Below are 22,976 nucleotides of genomic sequence, written 5' to 3'. Positions count from 1 at the left end.
ACTGGAGCTCAAATAAAGACAAAAGGGTCTCAAAAGTCATTAGAAAGTATAATGTCCCTCCATCCATCACTATTCATCAGCACTCTGCTTATATTCCCTCCGAATGATACTGAAGAGCCGCTGAAGTGACTTCTGTGTCCCTTTCTGTCTCACTATATAACTCTCTCTTAACCTGGTGACACCCTGTATATATCTCTCTTAAACTGGTGACACCCTGTATATATCTCTCTTAACCTGATGATACCCTGTATATATCTTATTAACCTGGTGACACCCTGTATATATCTCTATGAACCTGGTGACACCCTGTATATATCTCTATGAACCTGGTGACACCCTGTATATATCTCTATTAACCTGGTGACCTCGTGTATATATCTCTATTAACCTGGTGACACCCTGTATATATCTCTATGAACCTGGTGACACCCTGTATATATCTTATTAACCTGGTGACACCCTGTATATATCTCTATGAACCTGGTGACACCCTGTATATATCTTATTAACCTGGTGACACCCTGTATATATCTCTATGAACCTGGTGACACCCTGTATATATCTCTATTAACCTGGTGACACCCTGTATATATCTCTATTAACCTGGTGACACCCTGTATATATCTATCTTAACCTGGTGACACCCTGTATATATCTCTATGAACCTGGTGACACCCTGTATATATCTCTATTAACCTGGTGACACCCTGTATATATCTCTATGAACCTGGTGACACCCTGTATATATCTCTATTAACCTGGTGATACAATGTATATATCTTGTTAACCTGGTGACACCCTGTATATATCTCTATGAACCTGGTGACACCCTGTATATATCTCTATGAACCTGGTGACACCCTGTATATATCTATCTTAACCTGGTGACACCCTGTATATATCTCTATTAACCTGGTGACACCCTGTATATATCTCTATGAACCTGGTGACACCCTGTATATATCTATCTTAACCTGGTGACACCCTGTATATATCTCTATTAACCTGGTGATACCCTGTATATATCTCTATTAACCTGGTGACACCCTGTATATATCTCTATGAACCTGATGATACCCTGTATATATCTCTATGAACCTGGTGACACCCTGTATATATCTATCTTAACCTGGTGACACCCTGTATATATCTCTATTAACCTGGTGACACCCTGTATATATCTCTATGAACCTGATGATACCCTGTATATATCTCTATGAACCTGGTGACACCCTGTATATATCTATCTTAACCTGGTGACACCCTGTATATATCTCTATTAACCTGGTGACACCCTGTATATATCTCTATTAACCTGGTGACACCCTGTATATATCTCTATGAACCTGGTGACACCCTGTATATATCTATCTTAACCTGGTGACACCCTGTATATATCTCTATTAACCTGGTGATACCCTGTATATATCTTATTAACCTGGTGACACCCTGTATATATCTCTATGAACCTGGTGACACCCTGTATATATCTCTATTAACCTGGTGACACCCTGTATATATCTCTATGAACCTGGTGACACCCTGTATATATCTCTATTAACCTGGTGACACCCTGTATATATCTATCTTAACCTGGTGATACCCTGTATATATCTCTATGAACCTGGTGACACCCTGTATATATCTCTATGAACCTGGTGACACCCTGTATATATCTCTATGAACCTGGTGATACCCTGTATATATCTCTATGAACCTGGTGATACCCTGTATATATCTCTATGAACCTGGTGACACCCTGTATATATCTCTATGAACCTGGTGACACCCTGTATATATCTCTATTAACCTGGTGACACCCTGTATATATCTCTATTAACCTGGTGACACCCTGTATATATCTCTATGAACCTGGTGACACCCTGTATATATCTATCTTAACCTGGTGACACCCTGTATATATCTCTATTAACCTGGTGACACCCTGTATATATCTCTATTAACCTGGTGACACCCTGTATATATCTCTATTAACCTGGTGATACCCTGTATATATCTCTATTAACCTGGTGACACCCTGTATATATCTCTATGAACCTGGTGACACCCTGTATATATCTATCTTAACCTGGTGACACCCTGTATATATCTCTATGAACCTGGTGACACCCTGTATATATCTCTATTAACCTGGTGACACCCTGTATATATCTCTATTAACCTGGTGACACCCTGTATATATCTCTATGAACCTGGTGACACCCTGTATATATCTCTATTAACCTGGTGACACCCTGTATATATCTCTATTAACCTGGTGACACCCTGTATATATCTCTATTAACCTGGTGACACCCTGTATATATCTCTATTAACCTGGTGACCTCGTGTATATGCAATATTTTACTCCAACAAAAAACATTAATATACAATATTGCAAAAATGTTTATATGGAAGATATATCACATGAGACTATGTTGTCATGCATGTGTGAATGTGCACACTCTATCATGCGTATGCCTGTGTGTGTATTTATGCACATACACACGCTGTATACGCTTACATCCATTTGTCCTTCTGTGTCCCATTGCAGCTTCGTGCCCCGTGCTGTGCAGTGGTAACGGCCAGTACTCCAGAGGTCGCTGCCTGTGCTTCAGTGGCTGGAAGGGGACCGAGTGTGACGTGCCCAGCAACCAGTGCATAGACATCCACTGTGGGGGACACGGCATCTGTATCATGGGCGTCTGTGCCTGCAACACCAGATACAAGGGAGACAACTGTGAAGAAGGTAAGAGATCAGTCCATCCATCGATCAATCAATCATCCAACCAACCAATCAATCAACTAAGTTGCATTTGTATCAACAGTTGTCACAAAGTGCTTTACAATAATCTAGCCTATCTGCATCTAGTGTAGAAATAGGATGGAAGCCCATAGATGGACAATAAAGTATTGTATCATACGTACAGAATATCTCATACACATCAACAGTGATTGGGAGATGGGAAAAAGGAAGGATTTCAGAAGTATTGGCTGCTGTCACTGTGTAGCACCGCCAAGCGTAGATAGGCCAGATCAGAAGTATTGGCTGCTGTCATTCTGTAGAGCCGTGATGCTTAGACAGGGCACATGATAGGCTAGATCATCTTAGCCAGATGTATTAAGCCATTAGCATGAGATCATAGATTTTCATTGTTTTTCCTGTTAGAGGGATCTTTTGATCTGCCCTGCCCTTTTCCCCCTCTCCTCGGTGTGTATTTGTGTATGTTCAGACACATCATCTTCCCCTCTTCCTTCCTTGTCAGCCAGTCAGTGTGTGATTGCTCAACATTCACCATCATAATCTTTACCGCCAGCCAATAGTTCAGTATTACAGAAACAATTACTACTCTCTACTTCACAGAGAAAGGAATTACATCACTGTCCCCATTGATGCGTGGCTTGAGACACACACACACTCACTGACTCGCTCTCACGCACACACACACACACACACACACACACACACACACACACACACACACACAGAATGAAGAATATTAGATTAGCTAAATTATCCTTGCATGTACCTGCTACGCTAGACTACAACACAACCCATCAGAAGGCTAGCTCTGTCTGTACATTAGATCCAATTATTGCACTTCCCTATGGGACAAAATCTCATCTTCACTGCTCAATAAAATGGATTTCTGCCAACCTCCTCCTACTGACACGCACCACAATCCGACGCTAATGCAATTAGTTTGCAGTGAATGTTATTGTGAGGTCTGTGACCCAGTCAGTAGTCAATGGACAGATTAAGACCCATCATCACTGAGACAGCAGAGGGAAGTAACTGCAGCTCAACAAGCATCAGCCCCAGGCAACTTGCTGGGCATCAACAGACAAGTCAAATTGTATTTGGCACATGCGCATTATACAACAGGTGAGGATCTGGGGACCCATGCCAAATCTTTTCAGTCTCCTGAGGGGGAAAAAGTGTTGTCGTGTCCTCTTCACAACTGCCTTGGTGTGCTTGGACCATGATAGGATGTTGGTGATGTGGACACCGAGGAACTTGAAACTCTCGACCTGCTCCACTTCAGCCCCGTCGATGTTAATGGGGGCCTGCTCGGCCCTCCTTTTCCTATAGTCCACGATCAGCCCTTTGTCTTGCTCACAGGTCAGGTCTGCCAGGTCTCTGACCTCCTCGCTATAGGTTGTTTCATCGTTGTCGGTGATCACGCCTATCACTGTTGTGTCATCATCATTAATGATGGTGTAGGAGTGCTTGGCCATGCAGACGTGGATGAACAGGGAGTACAGGAGGGGACTAATCATGCACCCCTGAGGGGCCTTAGTGTTGAGGATCGGCGTGGCAGATGTGTTGTTGTTTACCCCTACCACCTGGGGGCGGCCCGTCAGGAAGTCCAGGATCCATTTGCGGAGTGAGGTGTTTAGTCCCAGGGTCCTTAGTTTAGTGATGAGCTTTGTGGGCACTATGGTGTTGAACGCTGAGCTGTAGACACTCACAAACACAGAGATAGTATACACACACACCGACACAAACACAATTCCACAGTTCCACAGTGAGTGTTTGTGTACTGTATGTTTATATTTGCTCTATGCAACAATCCAAAGTGACAGCAGTTGGTTGGGAATTGCGACAAATCAACCTCTCTCTCCTTCCCCTCCTCCCTCCAGTGGACTGCCTGGACCCTGGCTGTTCAGTCCATGGTGTGTGTATCCACGGGGAGTGCCACTGTAGCCCGGGCTGGGGGGGCACCAACTGTGAGATCCTCAAGACCATGTGCCCCGACCAGTGCTCCGGCCACGGCACCTACCAGAGCGAAAGCGGCACTTGCACCTGCGACACCAACTGGACTGGCCCCGACTGCTCCGTCGGTACGTTGTTGGTGTCAGCACGTTGTTTGAATGTTGGTAAAGGTTGTAAGTTGTTAGCATGCAAGCCTTCACACAGAAGTACTACATTTTTATGTTGTATGTTGTTAGCACATTAGCATGCTAGCCTCAAATTAACTCAGCCGTATTACATTTGGTACGGTGTAAGCACATTAGCATGCTAGCCTTATTATCTCAACAGTACTACATTTGGTACGTTGTTAGCACATTAGCATGTTAGCCTCTCATTAACTTAGCAGTATTACATTTGGTACATTGCTAGAACATTAGCATGCTAGCCTCTCGTTAACTTAGCAGTATTACATTTGGTACATTGTTAGAACATTGTTAGAACATTGTTAGAACATTAGCATTAACTTAGCAGTATTACATTTGGTACGTTGTTAGCACATTAGCATGCTAGCCTTATTAACTCAACAGAATTACATTTGGTACATTGTTAGAACATTAGCATGTTAAGCTCTCATTAACTTAGCAGTATTACATTTGGTACATTGTTAGAACATTAGCATGCTAGCATGCTAGCCTCTCGTTAACTCAGGAGTACGACATTCACTACATGGAGATGGATATCTAGTAAAGATATCATTCACATTCACAGAGCTTCTCTCGCAGTTGTGCCATGGCCTTCCCAGCTATATCCTTTCACTGTATCACTCTCTCTCTTTCATTCTTTATCTCTCTCTTTTCACTGCTGCTTTGTGGACTAATGCTGTTATGAAGGCCACAGTGTGATTTTTATATTAACTGGGCTTAGAGTAGAGAGAGCACATCGATCTGATCCATTTTTCATTTGAGAGAAAGCTGTGTTTATCTGGCTCTAACACACTGACTCAGCCAGCAAAGAGAAGGAAGGCTGGTGGGAGAGCAAAGGCCGTGAGTTTGTTAATTACACTGAGTTTCAATTAAATAAGGCAGTACTGATAATTACTAGAAAACAGAGAGGGAGGGATGGAGAGAAAGATAGAGACTGAGAGAAAGAGAGAGCGAATGGAGGGCGATTCCACACCAGGACAGCCCGAAAATATTGATTGTTTGACATTTCTATCACTTGGTGTCATTATACTCCTTATAGTGGAGATTCTGGTGTGGTAAATATCAAAAATAGAAATATTTATATCTCAAAAGTACCCTTTTTTATCTTGTTCATTTCAAGGCGGATTGTTTGGAACAACATACTCTACAAGTATATCATTTTTCAGAGTGGGCAGAGTGATAAAACAAATAATGGAATAACAATGTTAAAAGCATGTCAAACATCCTTCCTCCCAATGAAATTTCTGTGTGAGAATTGCCTGTAAAAATTGGAGATAACCTAAATATTTTTGGGGCTGTCCGGGCGTGGAATCTTCCTGGAGAGATGAGAGATAATGAGATAATGACTTAGACATGGAATAAAGTAAAAACAGAGGAATAGGAGAGAGGAGAAGCATGGGTGTTAAGCAGAAACATATGTCCTCTTCTGTCTTTATTATTGTTTTGTCTGAGACAGTTTGGTCTGGACCGCCTGGGACCACGGTGACCTTCAGACAGATGTGACCAGAGCCTCAGTCTGGTCACCCCTCCAGCCCGCTCTCTCCCTCCCTCCCTCCTCCCTGCTTCACACAGCGCCCGCCACGTCTCGCACACACACACACGCACACACACCGCCCCGGTGACAAGGCGATGACAGTGACGAACAGCGCCACTTCCTGACACACAACACACTCTCTCACACACAGCGGTAATGGCAGCTCGCCACAGGCAGCGGATGCCCACACTGAGCGAAGCCCCTCCAGGGGGCTGATGGAACTTTAGAGACCGAGAAAGACTGAGCGGTCGGGGGTCTGTTGGTCTTGTGGTCTTACCTGGAATGACTCAGAGATTAACAGCTCGATCTTCCAGCCACTGACTGATAGCTAGTCTAAGAGAACTCCGCTCAATCAATGTCTTCTATCTAGACACTGACTTCAATCGGAATTGCTTCTCTTAGCCACTGTCTGATAGCAATGGTCGGTTGATAGCTACGGTTGATTATTTGTCCCTGTCTGCAAAGAGTCCAAGAATTGGCAACATTTTAGTTGCTGTTACTCCTATACCTGTGCTATAGCACTGTAGGAAGTCAACATTGTATGAGGATTTTCTTCCAGTATTAATACAGTGAACGGTCCTGTTCTGAACTCGCTAACACAGGTCTCATCCGTTCTACTGGGTTGTGTGTTTCTACAGGACAGTATTTCAGTAAGAGGTAGTATACAGTAGTTAGCCAGGGTGGGTCTGTCTGAGTATAGTCTTCACCCTGCCAGACATCTGCTGCCTGCAACTCTGACTGTCTGTCTGTACGTACAGACCTGCCAAGACAGACACAAGACTACAAATTGAGACTGTGGTTCAATTGGGAGAGCATGGCGCTTGCAACGCCAGGGTTGTGGGTTCGATTCCCCCGGGTGTACCAGTATGAAAATGGGTGCACTCACTTCTGTAAGTCGTCCTGTATAAGAGCGTCTGCTAAATTGCAAAAATGTGATGTTGAGTGTCTCTCTTATATTTTGTGCAAACAACAATTCATTGAAACACCGCTCCCCTCAGTTTATATTTAAAGGTTGTGTCAATAAAGGTGTTACTGTCGCCTTCATGTAACTGCAACAAAAAGGCTCAGAATGGAAAACAAGTGTCACTTTCACTCAGAGCTAAAAGTGATTTGAGGAACTTGAATGCACATTCCTGGTTCAAATGGTCTAAACTCTGAAGAACAGAACAGAGACAAAAACAGTTCCATCTCAACTGACAACATTCCATCAGTCGGTAGTCTGTACCAAACAAGCCTAGATTGTGTGCAGGCGTCCATCTATGGACCCCACTGCAGCAGGATTGATTTACCTGTGGTTGATTGATTTGGGTGTCATTCTGGTTCAGGCACAGTTGGAATCCTTGTGTCTGGCTGGATGGCTGGCAAACAGTGTCTACCCATACTCTACCCTTATCCTATTCTTACCCTGTCTGGGGTAAAGGTCAATATGTCTACTCTCATAGCCTGAACTGTCCATAGTCAATGATCACACTTCTGCCCACCCCCACCCCCACTCGCACGCACACACACACACACACACACACACACACATACACACACACACCATATCACAAACACCAACACCTCAGACCCACCACCGTGCCCCACCCAGGAACCTTCAAAACCTCCCAGATTCTTCATGCTACACCGTGTCAGCCACGGGGGACAGATGTGTCAGGGTAGCAAGGTGTTATTTGAGAAATACCAGGCTGACAACCATATCCACCCGACCCCACCCGCTGACCAGCCCAAAACACAATAGTGGAAGCATTGTGCCAACGGAGACCCTGCCTGGCTACAGTTGACAGAGAGATAGATGAAACCTTATGTCTGTTTTGCTTGTTATGAATGAATGTGTTTCTACAACCACTTCTAGGTCTCAAAGCGGGTGACGTCACTTTGCACAGTGGACGCTACTAGCACACCCAGATAACTAGCTAGCGATTACACATCATTACACACTGACACTAACATTTCCTCCTTTGTGTGTGTGTGTGTGTGTGTGTGTGTGTGTGTGTGTGTGTGTGTGTGTGTGTGTGTGTGTGTGTGTGTGTGTGTGTGTGTGTGTGTGTGTGTGTGTGTGTGTGTGTGTGTGTGTGTGTGTGTGTGTGTGTGTGTGTGTGTGTTTGTGTGTGTACAGAGGTGTGTGTGGTGGACTGCGGCTCCCACGGCGTGTGTTTCGGGGGCAGCTGTCGTTGCGAGGAGGGCTGGACGGGTACAGTCTGTGACCAGAAGGCCTGCCACCCCATGTGCACTAAGAACGGAGTCTGCAAGGAGGGCAAGTGTGAGTGCAACCAGGGCTGGACCGGAGAGCACTGCAACATCGGTAGGTCTACTGAAGAATACACACGCCTACAGTGGACATACACATACACGTGAATACATCATATGGGTGGACAATTAAAGACATCGTTACAAAGAAAAACACACGTTTTCTCTCTCACACACACTCCTCTACCTCTGGAGCTGTCTGTCCATCCATGATTCCCCCAGCTCTCACACCACGGAGGACTCGAACCTGCGGGTCTATATGGCTTTGAACAGCCAGCTGAAGTAGCATCTGATCCCAGTCTCCTTTTTCCTCTCGAACTTCTCCATCCCTCTCTTTACCTGGCCAACTCCCTCCCACTCTGCAGCCTGCTCTTTGTAGTCACTCACGTGACCTGTGTGAAGAAGGCCTGCAGAGTCCCCATGGGGCGCTGCTGATCTTTAACCTCCATCAAAACACTGACATTTACTGTAGTTAAGGCAGTGTGGAGAAGATAGATTGTGTGTGTCCTGTTCCAAGCTCTCGATCTTAACAAGAGGGTACAGAGCAGCGTTGTAAATGCCTGGCGCGTTGCTGTTTAGCTTTTAAGCCGGGTGTGAAACAAACACTGAAACAGGCCAAAGCCTCCTCTATACAATGCAGAGATACGAGCCCTAAAGAAAACTGAGAAATCATGTTTGGTTAATTGTTTCCCTCTCAACCCCTACATCACTAAACGGCCTTAATTGTTATCAAGCTAATCTTGTTTTGTCGGCTGATTCCCTGATATTAAGTCGATTGCGGAGCAGAATGCATGTTCTCTCCTCACACACACGCACACAGAACTCGTGTTCTGTTCTGCCTCGATCTCTGGCCGTATTTGTTTTTGATCTGGTCCATTATTCAAACAAATAATCAGATGAATTAGCCTCAGTTAGAGTTTAACATGGTGTCCCCCACTCATTTAGCGGTCGAGTTAGCGTTAAGGTGCCCGCATACTAGGTTGGATTTGCTCCTCGCAGAACTCAGCAATATTAATGTTTTCCCTCTTGAGATGCCGTAGCAACAACATACCCAGTAAGACTTCCTCAAAATACTCCTAATTAATGTAAGATTCATCAAGAAATCTGTAATACATTTTGACGGTTTTGCAGAGGAGGTATAAGTCACACAATTTTACATCTAAGACGTTTGGTGCATTTTTTCTCAAGTGAACAAATTTGCATTAAAACTTTGACAACAAACATTTCATTGAAGAATCCCATCCATAGTTCCCACTCCTACTAGGAGTAGTACTGTTGACCAATCACCGACGAAGGGGCGTAGACTTCGACTTGCCTCTCAAGCAAAAATGTTTTGTGCGAGAACAGCCGAGGAAAAAACCCTGCCGGACACCAAAACGAACAAAAAGTCATGATTTTGTCATAATATATGCGCAAACTGTTTTGACTGGGAAGCATGCGACAGGCTTTATGCATGGTGTCCCCCAGCTGTGTGTTTTCAGGTTTTGTGACACTCTCTGCACACACACATAAAAACGCGAGCGCACACACACTGAGTCACTCTACTCATCATCATGGAGTTCATTTCTTTTGTGTCAATAATGTGTGTCTGATGATCTCTGGCTATGGAGGGAGCACCGACCGCTGCCTAATTCCCCTGAAAATAACACCTTTTGGCTCATTATTAGTCTTCAGACACTTTTTCTTAGCCTTCAAACACCAAAATACAAAGGCAGATGCTCCTTGAAGTCATCCACAAGGAGTCCTAGTCTGAAACTGAAACCCTGCAGGGGTTGGCTGGGACGTGAGTCAGTTAGGAAGAGTGTTGGGCTCTGTCTGAAATGGCACACTATTCCCTATACAGTGCACTACTTTTGGTCAAAAGTAGTGCACTGTATAGGGAATCGTGTGCCATTTCGAATGCCCCCGTGGTATCACTCTGCACGTAACGAACGGTACACTTAAAAGTTCCACCTCTCTGTCCTTGAGATGTTCTCTCCTGTTTCAGAGTAGCGTGCCAGAGGTGGTGAGGGCCACCATGCCTTCATTTGTGTCTGCTGGAGATAAAGGGGTGTTTGTGTTGGGATTAGAAGTTAGCAGGAGACATCAACCAGATAGAACAGGAGAACATTAGTGTGGGACTGATCCCACTGCAGTCAATCACCCAGCTAAGACTTATGTGTGTTTGTTCGACCCCGCTCTGACCCCGGACGGTCTCACCGCATTGCCTTGTACACATTCACAGTACAACCACCCCCACACACCATATGTTCTTATCCAATCGCCTAAACATACACTCAAACAAAGAGTGTATAGTGTCATTTTGGATCTGAGTCAACACTGGTTTGTGTTACTATACCCTCTAGCTGTCTCGATAGAACACCAGTTAGACAGTCTATTATATTCAGTGGAACTACAGTACAGCATTAAGACTCATTGAGAGTTAGGAGGCAGTGACGTTTAGCTACCCCTCCATTAGTTTTCTGCTACAGGCATCCCCCTCCCTTCCCCCATAGCAAATACTGAAGGAGAGAGGAGAAGAACACAGTAGTTATTAAGTCGTCTTCTTCTCTCCTCCGAGACAGGCGATCATGAATAATGATTGGGTGAGAAAGTTACAGAGGGTCAAAGTTCATACCCCCAAGACATGCTAACCTCCCGGGATTGGTAACAGTGAGAGGTTAGCATGTCTTGAGGGTATGATCTTTTGATCTTCTGGAACTTTCTCACTCATCGTTATTCACGATTGCATGTCTCATGATATATTCCACATTGATTTAGAAGTGTTTAGAAATATGTTCTATTCTTATTTACAATAAAAGTGACTCCAAAATGACACAATATATTATTTACGATTAATTTCTAGTGGGCACAAAATAATCTGAAACACAACCAAAATGAACTGCAAATGCTTCCAACAAGTTTGTAGAGTCACAAGCGGGATGTCGTCATTGCGTGCTAGGGGTGTCAATATTTTTGACCTCTACCTTTTTGAGAAAAACATATTACTTGTTGAACAAAATATTTTTCTCTGAGCGATTGTATTAGAATAAAATAATCTCCCAGTTTGTTTTGCATACAATATAGCTCACTATTTGACAGATTTATTTCATACAGTCATTATTGCCCATATTTATCAAGGGTGTCAATAATTTCAGACCCCACTCTATCTCTTTCTCTCTCTGTCATTGTCTGACACAAGGTGGCTTGATGCATCTCCATTTTGAGTGGCTTTAAGGAAGTAGTCTACTGCTCAATACTACTCTGCTTATTGTTTTTCCATACAAAACACAGTGATGATAGGTTGAGTAAATTGTCACTGTGTTGTGTGTGTGATTGATAGTGGTAAAATAGTGTCCTTTATTTTACTCTAATGTTCCCGCTTTCAAAATGCAGCAAATGAATAGATGTCTCTGAGACGTGGAAGTATCCCTGTTTAAAAGGAAACAACTACAATGGGCTGAAATCATTTGTGTTACCTTGGAAATAAATGATGTCAAGTTTATGTAAGAGTTTGCTAAGGATTTTGCAGCAACAAACGGATAACAATGTCTTCCCTTGACGATTTGAGTTACAGTGAACAGACTGAATCATCGATGTGTTTGTATAACAATCATGTCCAATAACCAATATCTCATATGATCTTTTATTATCAGTGTTCCAAAATACTCTTCTGCAGGGGATAGTAAAAGTACATTTTTATGGACTTGCACAATGCTCCTCGTTCCTTCTGCAGACATTAGGTTTTGTTAAGAAAGCCACAGGTTCTTCTGCTTCTTCTTCTTCTGCCTCTTCTTCTGCTTCTTCTTCTGCTTCTTCCTCTGCTTCTTCTTCCTCTTCTGCTTCTACTTCTGATTTTGCTTCTGCTTCTTCTGCTTCTTCTTCTGCTTCTTCTTCTTCTTCTTCTGCTTCTTCTTCTGCTTTTGCTTCTGCTTCTTCTGCTTCTTCTTCTGCTTCTTCTTCTGCTTCTTCTGCTTCTTCTTCTGCTTTTGCTTCTTCTTCTGCTTTTGCTTCTTCTTCTGCTTCTTCTTCTGCTTCTTCTTCTTCTGCTTCTTCTTCTGCTTTTGCTTCTGCTTCTTCTGCTTCTTCTTCTGCTTCTTCTTCTGCTTCTTCTTCTGCTTCTTCTTCTGCTTTTGCTTCTGCTTCTTCTGCTTCTTCTTCTGCTTTTGCTTCTGCTTCTTCTGCTTCTTCTTCTGCTTCTTCTTCTTCTGCTTCTTCTTCTTCTTCTGCTTTTGCTTCTGCTTCTTCTGCTTCTTCTTCTGCTTCTTCTTCTGCTTTTGCTTCTGCTTCTTCTTCTTCTGCTTCTCCTGCTTCTTCTTCTGCTGCTTCTTCTTCTGCTTTTGCTTCTGCTTCTTCTTCTTCTGCTTCTTCTGCTTCTTCTTCTGCTGCTTCTTCTTCTGCTTCTTCTTATTATTATTATTATTATTATTATGGCTTCTGAATACCTCATCAGTAAGGTTGTCTCCTTTAGTCACACTGAAGAAGTGTCCCAAATCGCTCCTATAGGCCCTGGTCAAAAGTAGTGCACTGTGTAGGGAATAGGGTGCCATAAGGGACGGAGACTGATTTTAAAGTACTGTATGGAATATTGTTAAAATATTGTTGCGTGTGTATGCGTGGGTGTGTGTTTGTTCTGAGAAGTGCAGCTGGTGAACAGGCAGAGACTGAGTGTATTAGTTGAGAACCAGGAAACTGCAGACTTACTGCCCCAAGGTTTCTCCAGCACTCCAGCTCCAGAACCCCATCCCAGGCTCCCTGTTCTCCCCCTCTGCCCTTCCTCTCCTGGGGCTGGACTGGTGGTCAGTCATCCCTCCCTCCCTCACATCTCTCCATCGCCCAGAATAGCACTGCAGAGCCAGCAATATCTCACCCAGCACCACCACACGTGCCTTCACACACACAGACACACATTCTGTACACACATCCATGCACACTCTCTCTCCTTCAAACACTCAAACACACAAACTCTCCCTCCCTCACACACACACACACACACACACACACACACACACACACACACACACACACACACACACACACACACGCACACTCCAACCAGCTGCAATCTGTCTGTGTGTCTGGTTCTGTGTCTCCCCAGATGTCTGTTTGCCTCCAGGTCAGTGTAACGACTGATGGTTCTCCATTATCATCCAAGGCTGATGCTCGCTAGACAACACACACACACAAACACACACTCCTCTCTCGCTCGCAACAAAACAAACCGTCTACTAGTGATATTTTCACTGAAATGAGAGACCAAAATGATTGGTCTCGGTGTCCCTCCCCGTCTCAAGCTTCAGTTTCAGCTACTAGCTACTGTACCATTCTTGTAGTGATTTGTCTTTTAAAACTGGCTATTTGTAAACTCAATTGTGTAGTTAAAACAGTCCAGTTTTATTCACAAAAGGCCAAATTATTTCCTTAACTGTGTTCAATAGTTAATTAACCCTGCTACACTCAAGGCTCTACTTGGGAACTAGGAAGCCCATAATCCCCCTCTCAGTACTGCTGAATGGCTGTTCTGCGTTACCACTGATCTGGCTTCTCTCTTAACGGGCTGGTAGCTCTGTCAGTCTAGTCACACACTACCGTTATTATACATACATCACTGTGTGTGTGTGTGTGTGTGTGTGTGTGTGTGTGTGTGTGCACTACTGTTTGTGTATGTGTGTGTGCGTCTACTATAGACCAGGGAATGAGTGAGGCTCAATGGGTTCTGGAGCACTTTGGGCTATAGCATGATTAAATTCTAAGAGGAGCCCTCACTGTTTTTACGGTAGGCTCACCTGGAGCTGATGGGGTTGTTAAAGGCCCCCAGTGCAGTAAACGTTAATTAAGATCATGTAAATCAATGGATACATGCCGGTAGCCTCTAACCCCCCCCCTTCTTCTCCCCCCTCTCTCTTCCCCTCTCTCTCCATCTACCCCTCTGCTCTCTCTCTCTCCATCCCGCCTCATCTCTCTACCCTCCCCCTCATCCCCCTCTCCTCTCCTCCCTCCATCTCTACCTCTGGGTGGGGATTGAGTGGGTCTGGACGTTGTGATATATAATTGTTTCCAGATTAATGTCACTTTAATCAGCAGCTGACGAGAATTGTTCCGACAAATAATGAAGCATTGATGTCTATAAGGGGCTGATTAATTCTGCAGCTTGACCCATAGACCCGCACACACACACACACAGATACATACTGTACATACACACACAGATGGACACACACACACACACAGTCCTCCCTGTGCCCATGTGAGTGGAATATGATGGAAGTAAATGAGAAATCTTTAGTGCAATTAGCTGGTAAATTGCTGCCCCTTTGCTCAGGGTTCAGGGATGATTGCAGCTGTTTTCTTAACCCTGACGTTTCATTAGGAACCCTGACGCTCCATTAGTTCTGTTAAGGGATCCTGTTCCACTCTGGGAAAGGGAGAGGATGACGGCCAATCAAGCTGCCACCTGAGCCAGTGTGTGTATGTGTGAGCTAGTGTGAAGTTACAGCAAGCGACATCTGAGATTGTGCAAGAAATGTAGGGACTGGGTGTTGGCGAAATAAGACAACAGATTGACACACACACATATGTATGTTTATACATACAACATTCATACGTTGATACGTCACAACAAGCTAAGTGTCTGATAAAGCATGTCGTCTTCTGTCTATTCGCTCCCCCCCGTCACAACACCTAGAGAAGTCCTACAGGTTTACATGTGAGGATGGTCACGGCCACACACACTCTGTGTCACATGGGATATCCATCACATTCAAACACACGTGTGTGTGTGTGTGTGTGTGTGTGCGCGAGTGTGTAAGGGTGCCTGTGCTCGTAAGTACACTACTAACACTCTGGTAAATAGTCTGCCATGTTTTTTTCTCCTCTCCTTAACCGCTCGCTCTCCTCTCTTTCTCTTTCTCCTTTTTTCTTTTTTCAAGCTCACAATCCGGATATTAGAGTCAAAGGTACTGTGGTCCCTCTTTCTTCTTCCCCCCCCCCATCGTGATGTGTGGTACATGTGACCGTCCATAGCTTCCCAGTAACCCTCCACTCTCTCTCTATCTTTTCATCTATTTTTTATCTCTAATTCATTGATTTATTGATTCAGTGATTCAGTCTTCTATTGTTGTCACTGTGACTATTTGTTTTCTCATGTCTTCATGTCTTGGTACTGTGGGGGAAATCCAATATCATGTCCTCTCTTGGCGCATGGGAGGATGTTCAGTAACTACCAGGCATGGTAGAACTGAACTGGGGCGGGTTTTAGCCCACATAACCCACCAACCACGGCTCGGGAACGCCCACGCGTTGGGCACCGGGCGAGGCCACAAACGTTCCAGCGGCCCGATAGAATAACATTGAAATAACGTCATCTAAGCTCCAGTAGCTGACTAGGCATTTTTTTCTTAAAACGGGGGTGTTATCCCGGATGCTTTGCCTCAATGCTTTTTGTACACGTGTCAGTCTTTTGTTTTGTTTTTTTGCTTTCCCCGATTTTGACAGTGAAGAATGGCACCTTAAAATGTCCAAACAACATGAATATACGTTTATTTGTTAATAAATTGATTTTGTTTTACTAGCACCATCAATGCCTTTTGTAGAGAACTAAGAATTGGAGACCTTTTAAGCTGAAGTGGAGATATGGACTACTTCTTTAACCCTCGACCTTCCAACAGAGCTATCTCCCCCGCACGCAGTGATCTCTCCGTATCAGTCTCTCTCTCTTTCTCGCGCACTGTCTTTCCTTCTCTGTATCCCCCTGTCTTCCAACAGTATGTCCACGGAATCCTGCCTCCTCCCTTCCTCTCTCTCTCTCTCTCTCTCTCTCTCTCTCTTTCTCTCTCTCTTTCTCTCTCCCTTCCTCTCTCTCTCTCTTTCTCTCTCCCTTCCTATCTCTCTCTCTCTTTCTCTCTTTCTCTCTCTCTCTCTCTCTCTTTCTCTCTCTCTCTCTCTCTCTCTCTCTCTCTCTCTCTCTCTCTCTCTCTCTTTCCTTTTATGTGTTTGTCAGTCGGTCTGCAACCCCCTTCACAGAGACTGAAGTACTGAGTTTTTTTTGTTCATTTTTCTTTCCCAAATTTTTCTCCTTTTCCTTGGCCCCCCCCTAATCGCAGGATTTAAAGGTAATTCATACAAAAGCCCCAGGGAGATTGTCATGAACAATCACTCTCTGCTCTCCTGTTTTACCCACTCTCTCTCTTTATCTCTTGTCTTGAAGCACGGCGTAAACGTGTCTTTGTACCAGTCCCTCACTGTTTTTTGTGGTCCTTTTTCTGGTTATCTCCATTCTTGTCTGTCTTAAAACCTGTTTCCAGCACTCACACACACACACACACACACACACACGCATACTGTACACTCAAACACGTACACACACACGTGTGCCATTTTGTTTGGAATTCCCAAAACTCAAACACACACACCTACACACACACACACACACACACACACACACACACACAACCTACACACCACTGACCACCCTTCACACCTGGTTCTTCCGTTTTGTTGGAAAATCCTTGTTGGTCCTGTTTCCATGCATCCGCGGCCTGTATGACCTCCTGACTGTCTAGCCTAGTCGCTGGGCTGCTTTCACTTCCTCCTGGGCTTTGCTTCTATATTATTACAGTTGTATTATTCTCTTGTTTGTTATTATTCTGTGTAAAGGAATGTGACCGAGGCATAAAGTATAGCTGTGGAGGCAGGGACTCAAGCCAGAGCCCTCCCTATACTTTGTGTCCATATTGTATTGTAGCTTCACATGGATGTGCCAATAGCTACTACTATAAAAAACTGAGGAAGGCGGAGGAAAATCGATTTAGGGCTTTAGTTTGGGTTCTTTGATTTTGGATTCTGTTTGATTTGGGCTATTTTGGGACATTGTCATTATTAAATCTCCCTGAATTAATGACACTTTTATTTTGGCTTCTTCTTTTGTAGTGTATGCTGCTTTTTTGATTCCTTTTGCTCTCAATTTCCATTTCCAACATTTGTATTTCTGACATCCTCTCTTACTTGACTTAATTAAGGCAAAATTCATATTTTCTTTCAAATTCTTCAACGGTTAACGAGGTTGACGAATGGTTCTTCACGAGGCTTCTATCGTTCATGTGAAATTACAGCATCTGTGCATTTCACAGGCCTGTCTAACTGTCTGATGTCACACTGTCTGATGTCACACTGTCGGTTATATGTTAAGTTCACCAGAAACCTTTTCATTTTGGTTGGTTATCTACCTGTTAATCTGAATCTGTTTATGTTGATTGTTCATTTGTTTGTTCTCATCGGAAAAACTGAGAGGGGTGATCTCCTTGAAAAAGGAGGACACAGTCACGCATGTGTTCGCACGCACGCACGCACACACACACACACACACACACGCACACACACACACACACAATGCTGAATCACAGAGAAGCACCTACATACAGACACACACCACAATGTTGATATGAGATACACAAGTGCACTCACACACTCTCCCTCCCTTATTCTCACCTATGCATGCACACCCACACACACACACACCCCCAGCCACACACACTCCCCCCTTCCACATACACACATAACCCTCCTATGTGTGTGAGTGTGTATTAACTCTCCATGCTCTGGTCTGCTACAGAGGGCTGCCCAGGCCTGTGTAACAACAACGGTCGTTGTACCCTGGACCAGAACGGATGGCACTGCGTCTGCCAGTCCGGGTGGCGTGGGGCGGGATGCGACGTCGCCATGGAGACCCTCTGCACCGACGGCAAGGATAACGAAGGAGGTGAGACATGCAGAAAACCTTCTTGTCCATCACGTTTTCACTAAATGGACATTTGTCTTTGGCTCTGGGTTACATTACGTTGTATGCCAGACATTTTCATTAGCAGTCACTTCCAGTACAGGGAGTTCATACATTGGAACTGTGCGTATTGTGTGTGATCCTTGCTGGGATTGAACCCACAACCACATTATATGTGGATCTCTCCACTCTTTAAAGCTCCACCAGGAAAGGCGGTGGCGTCACCGCTATAGAGGCCTGTTAAATAAAGAAATAGAAGAAGGAACAAGTCACGTCCTGATTAGTTTTGGAAGAGGGGGATGAAGGAGGGGTGGATGAGGGACGAGGTAGGGGTGCGTCAATCAAGGTTTTTACCACCCACCCCCCCGCCCTGTGGCTGCTGGTTGCCAGATGTACCCCAAGCTTTTAATAACCTAACAAAGGCGAATGGCAGCCTTTCATGAGCTCCACGTCCTACCTCCCTCCTTTCTTCCACCGCTCTTTTCCCTCTCCTCCTCTCCCCCTTTCCTGTGGATGTCACCTGTGGGAGGCGGAGCAGATCTCATTCCCACACAAAGGCCTTGGAGAACAGCAGGGAGGCTGTTGAAGTAGCAGAGAGAACTTTTTCTCCTTCTTTATTTCTCTCTCTTTCTCTCTATCCCTCCACTTTCCTTCTTTCTCACTCACTCACTCTCTTATTTTCTATCACACTCTTTCTTTCTCTTCCATTATATTTCTCTCTGTCTAGCTCTCTCTCGCTCTCTCTCGTTCTCTCTCGCTCTCTCTCGCTCTGTCGCTCTCGTTCCCTCTCGTTCTCTCCCTCCCTCCCTCACTAACCTACCTAACGGTGAGACTCCAACAGCAAATTTAACCTACAGTTATCCCATCCAAGGCACCAGTCAGGATGGAGGAACCAGGCAGTTTGTCACCACAGCCAGGGGTTAGAGGTCGACTAATAACGTTGAACAACTGGGCCTGCTATTCGCTCTCACAGGAACACAGCCAATCACATTCTGAAAGCCCAACCGAATACAGCCAATTATAACAACACATACCTTTGACCATCTGACAAAAAGAGCCACTGGAGGTAGATTTGTTTTTAACTTGGTTAAAAGTATTTTGTTAGTGAATTCACTGTATATGGTTCCTTTAGAGTTGTCAGAGAGAATCTGATCTGGATCCCATTCCTTACTCCTCTTGTTTGCCTCTTCATAACTCTCTATCTCTCTCAGACGGCCTGGCTGACTGTATGGATCCAGACTGTTGCCTCCAGACATCCTGTCAGACCCAGCCGTACTGCCGCGGCTCCCCGGACCCCTCTGACATCATCAGTCAGAGCCCGTCCAGCCTGATGCCCCAGCATGCCGCACGCTCCTTCTACCAACGCATCCGCTTCCTGGTTGGACCAGAGGGCAGCCACGTCATCACCGGGGACAACCCCTTCAACAAGAGGTGAGCGTTCTCATTTCACCTTAATTTGAACAGGTGTGTGTGTGTGTGTGTGTGTGTGTGTGTGTGTGTGTGTGTGTGTGTGTGTGTGTGTGTGTGTGTGTGTGTGTGTGTGTGTGTGTGTGTGTGTGTGTGTGTGTGGAGGGCTGTGGCGGTCATTACATTTTGTCAGACGGTTATTGTCATGCAAAAGAGTAAGAAGAATAGAATAGTTTTATAGTAAGAAGAATAGAATAGTTTTATAGTAAGAAGAATAGAATCGTTTTTTGCCCATTCAAGAGTGAGTGCGAGTATGAAATGACTTGAGTGTAAAAGTGATCATTTAAGTTTGAGTTATTTGTCAACTTTAGTTGTGAATGATACAAACAAAAATTTCTTAGAAATCAAAACATATATGGGCTGCATGGTGTGATTATAGGCTACTAATGATTTGAGAAAGTCACACAAAAGCTTGTGCTCTGTTCCTTGCCTCAGGCTGCACACGCTGTTCTCTCATCAAATGATCATATTTTCACCCAAGTGATCATATTTTCACCCAAGTGATCATATTTTCACCCAAGTGATCATATTTTCACCCAAGTGATCATATTTTCACCCAAGTGATCATACTTTCACCCAAGTGATCATACTTTTTTATATTCTCAATTGAATCTTGTCTTTACTAATATGTAAAATTAGTTTCAATTTAATATGGCCCATTATCAAATGGAACAGAGGCAGAGGAAAAATACATGGAGGCCGCTTTCCTGACGGTTAGTTTCTTCAACCATGCTACTCCGGTTATTTCACCCCAGGCATCAACAACTGTTTGAGGAGCATGCAGCCTCTTGCAGCGCGACAAGTGATATTCCTCCCAAACTCTGTATGCCATGGGATCTCCAACCCTGTTCCTGCAGCTACCCAGTGCTTCATTTGGAAAACCAAGTGAAATCTGTTCGGGAACATCGATAGTAACATGTTTTCACAGCAAAACATATTTCATTTCTTACTTTAGTTGTGTTTAAGAAAAAAATGCCTGGTCAGCTACTGGAGCTTAGACAACGTTATTTCACTGTTATTCTATCGGGCCGCTGGAACGTTTGTTACGCTGAGAAAGGAATGAAGGAGAGAGAGGACGACATGGAAATGCATGGTTCTGTAGCTAAAGGTAATGTGTCTGTCTATTAATTGTAAAAATACAAAAAATGCCCAATTACTAGTGTATTCAAAGTCAAATACAAATTCACTATAATTGTAGGCTAACTGTAAGCTGCCCTGCACAATCAGTGAACCAACAGTATCCCCTAGGGCTGTACATTCTCTACCAGTCTCATGGATATAAAGTTTGGAGCGTAGCGTAAGGTAACCAGTCCGTCCAATATGCATAATAATACAGTCCACACTCAAGGGTGATTAGTAGAATTTGTTAAATTTTGGAGTATAGGCTAGACCAATTATGTACCACAGACATCTTAAATCAGTTTTGTTTTGTGTTTTTCTGCCATGTGTAATATGCGGTAGGCTATGTATTGTATAACAGCACAAGGGCTTGAGCTCATAGGCCTATGCAAATGCATAAGCTCTAATATCTGTATGGGGGTTTTGAATGAATCATCACCTTAGAAAGCGCTGTCCATTTCATTGTGTTAGGCTTTGAAACAACATCCACAACGACCACAGTTTTCCACTCAGTTTCAACCTGCTGTTGAACTTCTGAGTTTTAAAAACACTATACTGTTTTGATGATAAGTGTTTGATGTGATTTTCGATTGCGTTTGGTTAGAGGGACAATAGAGCTCTGAGTACCAGGCCATTAGTGACCTGATGGTCGTTAGAGAGTTGGGTGCTACCAACGCATGCCCAGAGTACAGGACCCTACCATGGCCCTTGGTGTGTGTCCGTGTCCGTGTCCGTGTGTGTGTGTGTGTGTGTGTGTGTGTGTGTGTGTGTGTGTGTGTGTGTGTGTGTTTGGTTGCCTTGGTAACAACCAGCCAGGTGGTTACAGTGGTCTATAACAATGTTGTCTACAACCATGAACGTTTGTTTCTCCATACTGGACAACAACATGAGTCATATACCATGACCAGCTTCAGTTGTGGTCATTCTCAAAGGTCTTACGACTGTTTAAACTTGAACGTTGCTTTAATTCAGTCCAGAGTACCGTGCACGTTTGTGATTGTTCACAATTGATCTAGAACCAAATAGATTTCAATAAGAGCAGGACTAACCAGCCGGTAGAGATTAGCTTATGTTTAGAAAGCAAACTTAATTTCCACATAGCGATAACAGAGTTAAATAGAGATGTTAAACACGGTGCTCACTGGAGAGAACAGAACCGTCTGATCATCTGATAAAGCAGGAAGAAGTGCGGAGAAATGAGAGGACGGAACTAACAAATAAGGAGAGAGGGAGGTGGAAAGAGAGAGATGAGCGAGAGATAGAGATGGAGGAAGACAGAGACATGGAGGGAGATGATAGCGAAAGAAAGATAGATATATGAAGATAAAGGGAGAGAGTCAAATTCACATCTGTCCCGTGTTAGACCCACCTATCCGGGGGCTTTGTTTAGCCAGTAGTGCTAACACAGAACATGTGCCTGAACATTTCCTTTAGCCTCTGCCAGCCAGCCAGCCATCCAACACACACACACACACACACACAGGATCCGCAGTAATCCCCAACCAAACAACAGCTCCTCAGCATCAACATGTGAACAAACAAGGCTCTCGCAGACCCGCTCTGCCTCTCCTCCTCCTCATCCATCTCTTCTTCTCCTCCTCCGTCTGTGTGTATTGACATGCCACTCTCCGTCAACAGAGATAGAGAGCTCGTTGTTTAGTAGGAAATGACACTCGGGCGAGAGACTGGAATGGAGATATTATTCAGGGTGGCAATTCATTCAAAAGAGACATACTCAATAAGGAAGTACAGATGTAGCATCTTAATTTGAGCCAGTTTGATACAGCAGGAAAACAATCCGTCATCAGCAGGAAATGTGAATATACAAATAATGGACATTTTTGTAGGGGGAATTGCAAACTTCAGAAGCCTTTTTAAACCTCAAATACACCACAAGTTCTACATTTCCTGCATTGCAGCAACGTTCTCCTGCAACATGGTGATCAAATTAAG

General features: G+C 44.2%; 1 protein-coding gene across 1 annotated transcript in view; it reads left to right on the top strand.

Annotated features, from left to right (window-relative positions):
- Positions 1-22,976, top strand: part of LOC139419314 (teneurin-3-like) — a 405,690-nt gene that overhangs the window by 303,756 nt on the left and 78,958 nt on the right. The window contains exons 10-15 of the mRNA XM_071169258.1: positions 2,555-2,749; positions 4,645-4,845; positions 8,553-8,738; positions 15,592-15,618; positions 18,273-18,419; positions 19,649-19,868. Of these exons, the coding sequence (XP_071025359.1) occupies positions 2,555-2,749; positions 4,645-4,845; positions 8,553-8,738; positions 15,592-15,618; positions 18,273-18,419; positions 19,649-19,868 (976 nt within the window). The remainder of the gene's footprint in view (positions 1-2,554; positions 2,750-4,644; positions 4,846-8,552; positions 8,739-15,591; positions 15,619-18,272; positions 18,420-19,648; positions 19,869-22,976) is intronic.

The sequence above is a fragment of the Oncorhynchus clarkii genome, chromosome 10 (genome assembly GCF_045791955.1).
Source record: "Oncorhynchus clarkii lewisi isolate Uvic-CL-2024 chromosome 10, UVic_Ocla_1.0, whole genome shotgun sequence".
In the NCBI taxonomy this organism is placed as follows: domain Eukaryota; kingdom Metazoa; phylum Chordata; class Actinopteri; order Salmoniformes; family Salmonidae; genus Oncorhynchus; species Oncorhynchus clarkii.
This window is presented reverse-complemented; position numbering and strand designations above follow the sequence as displayed.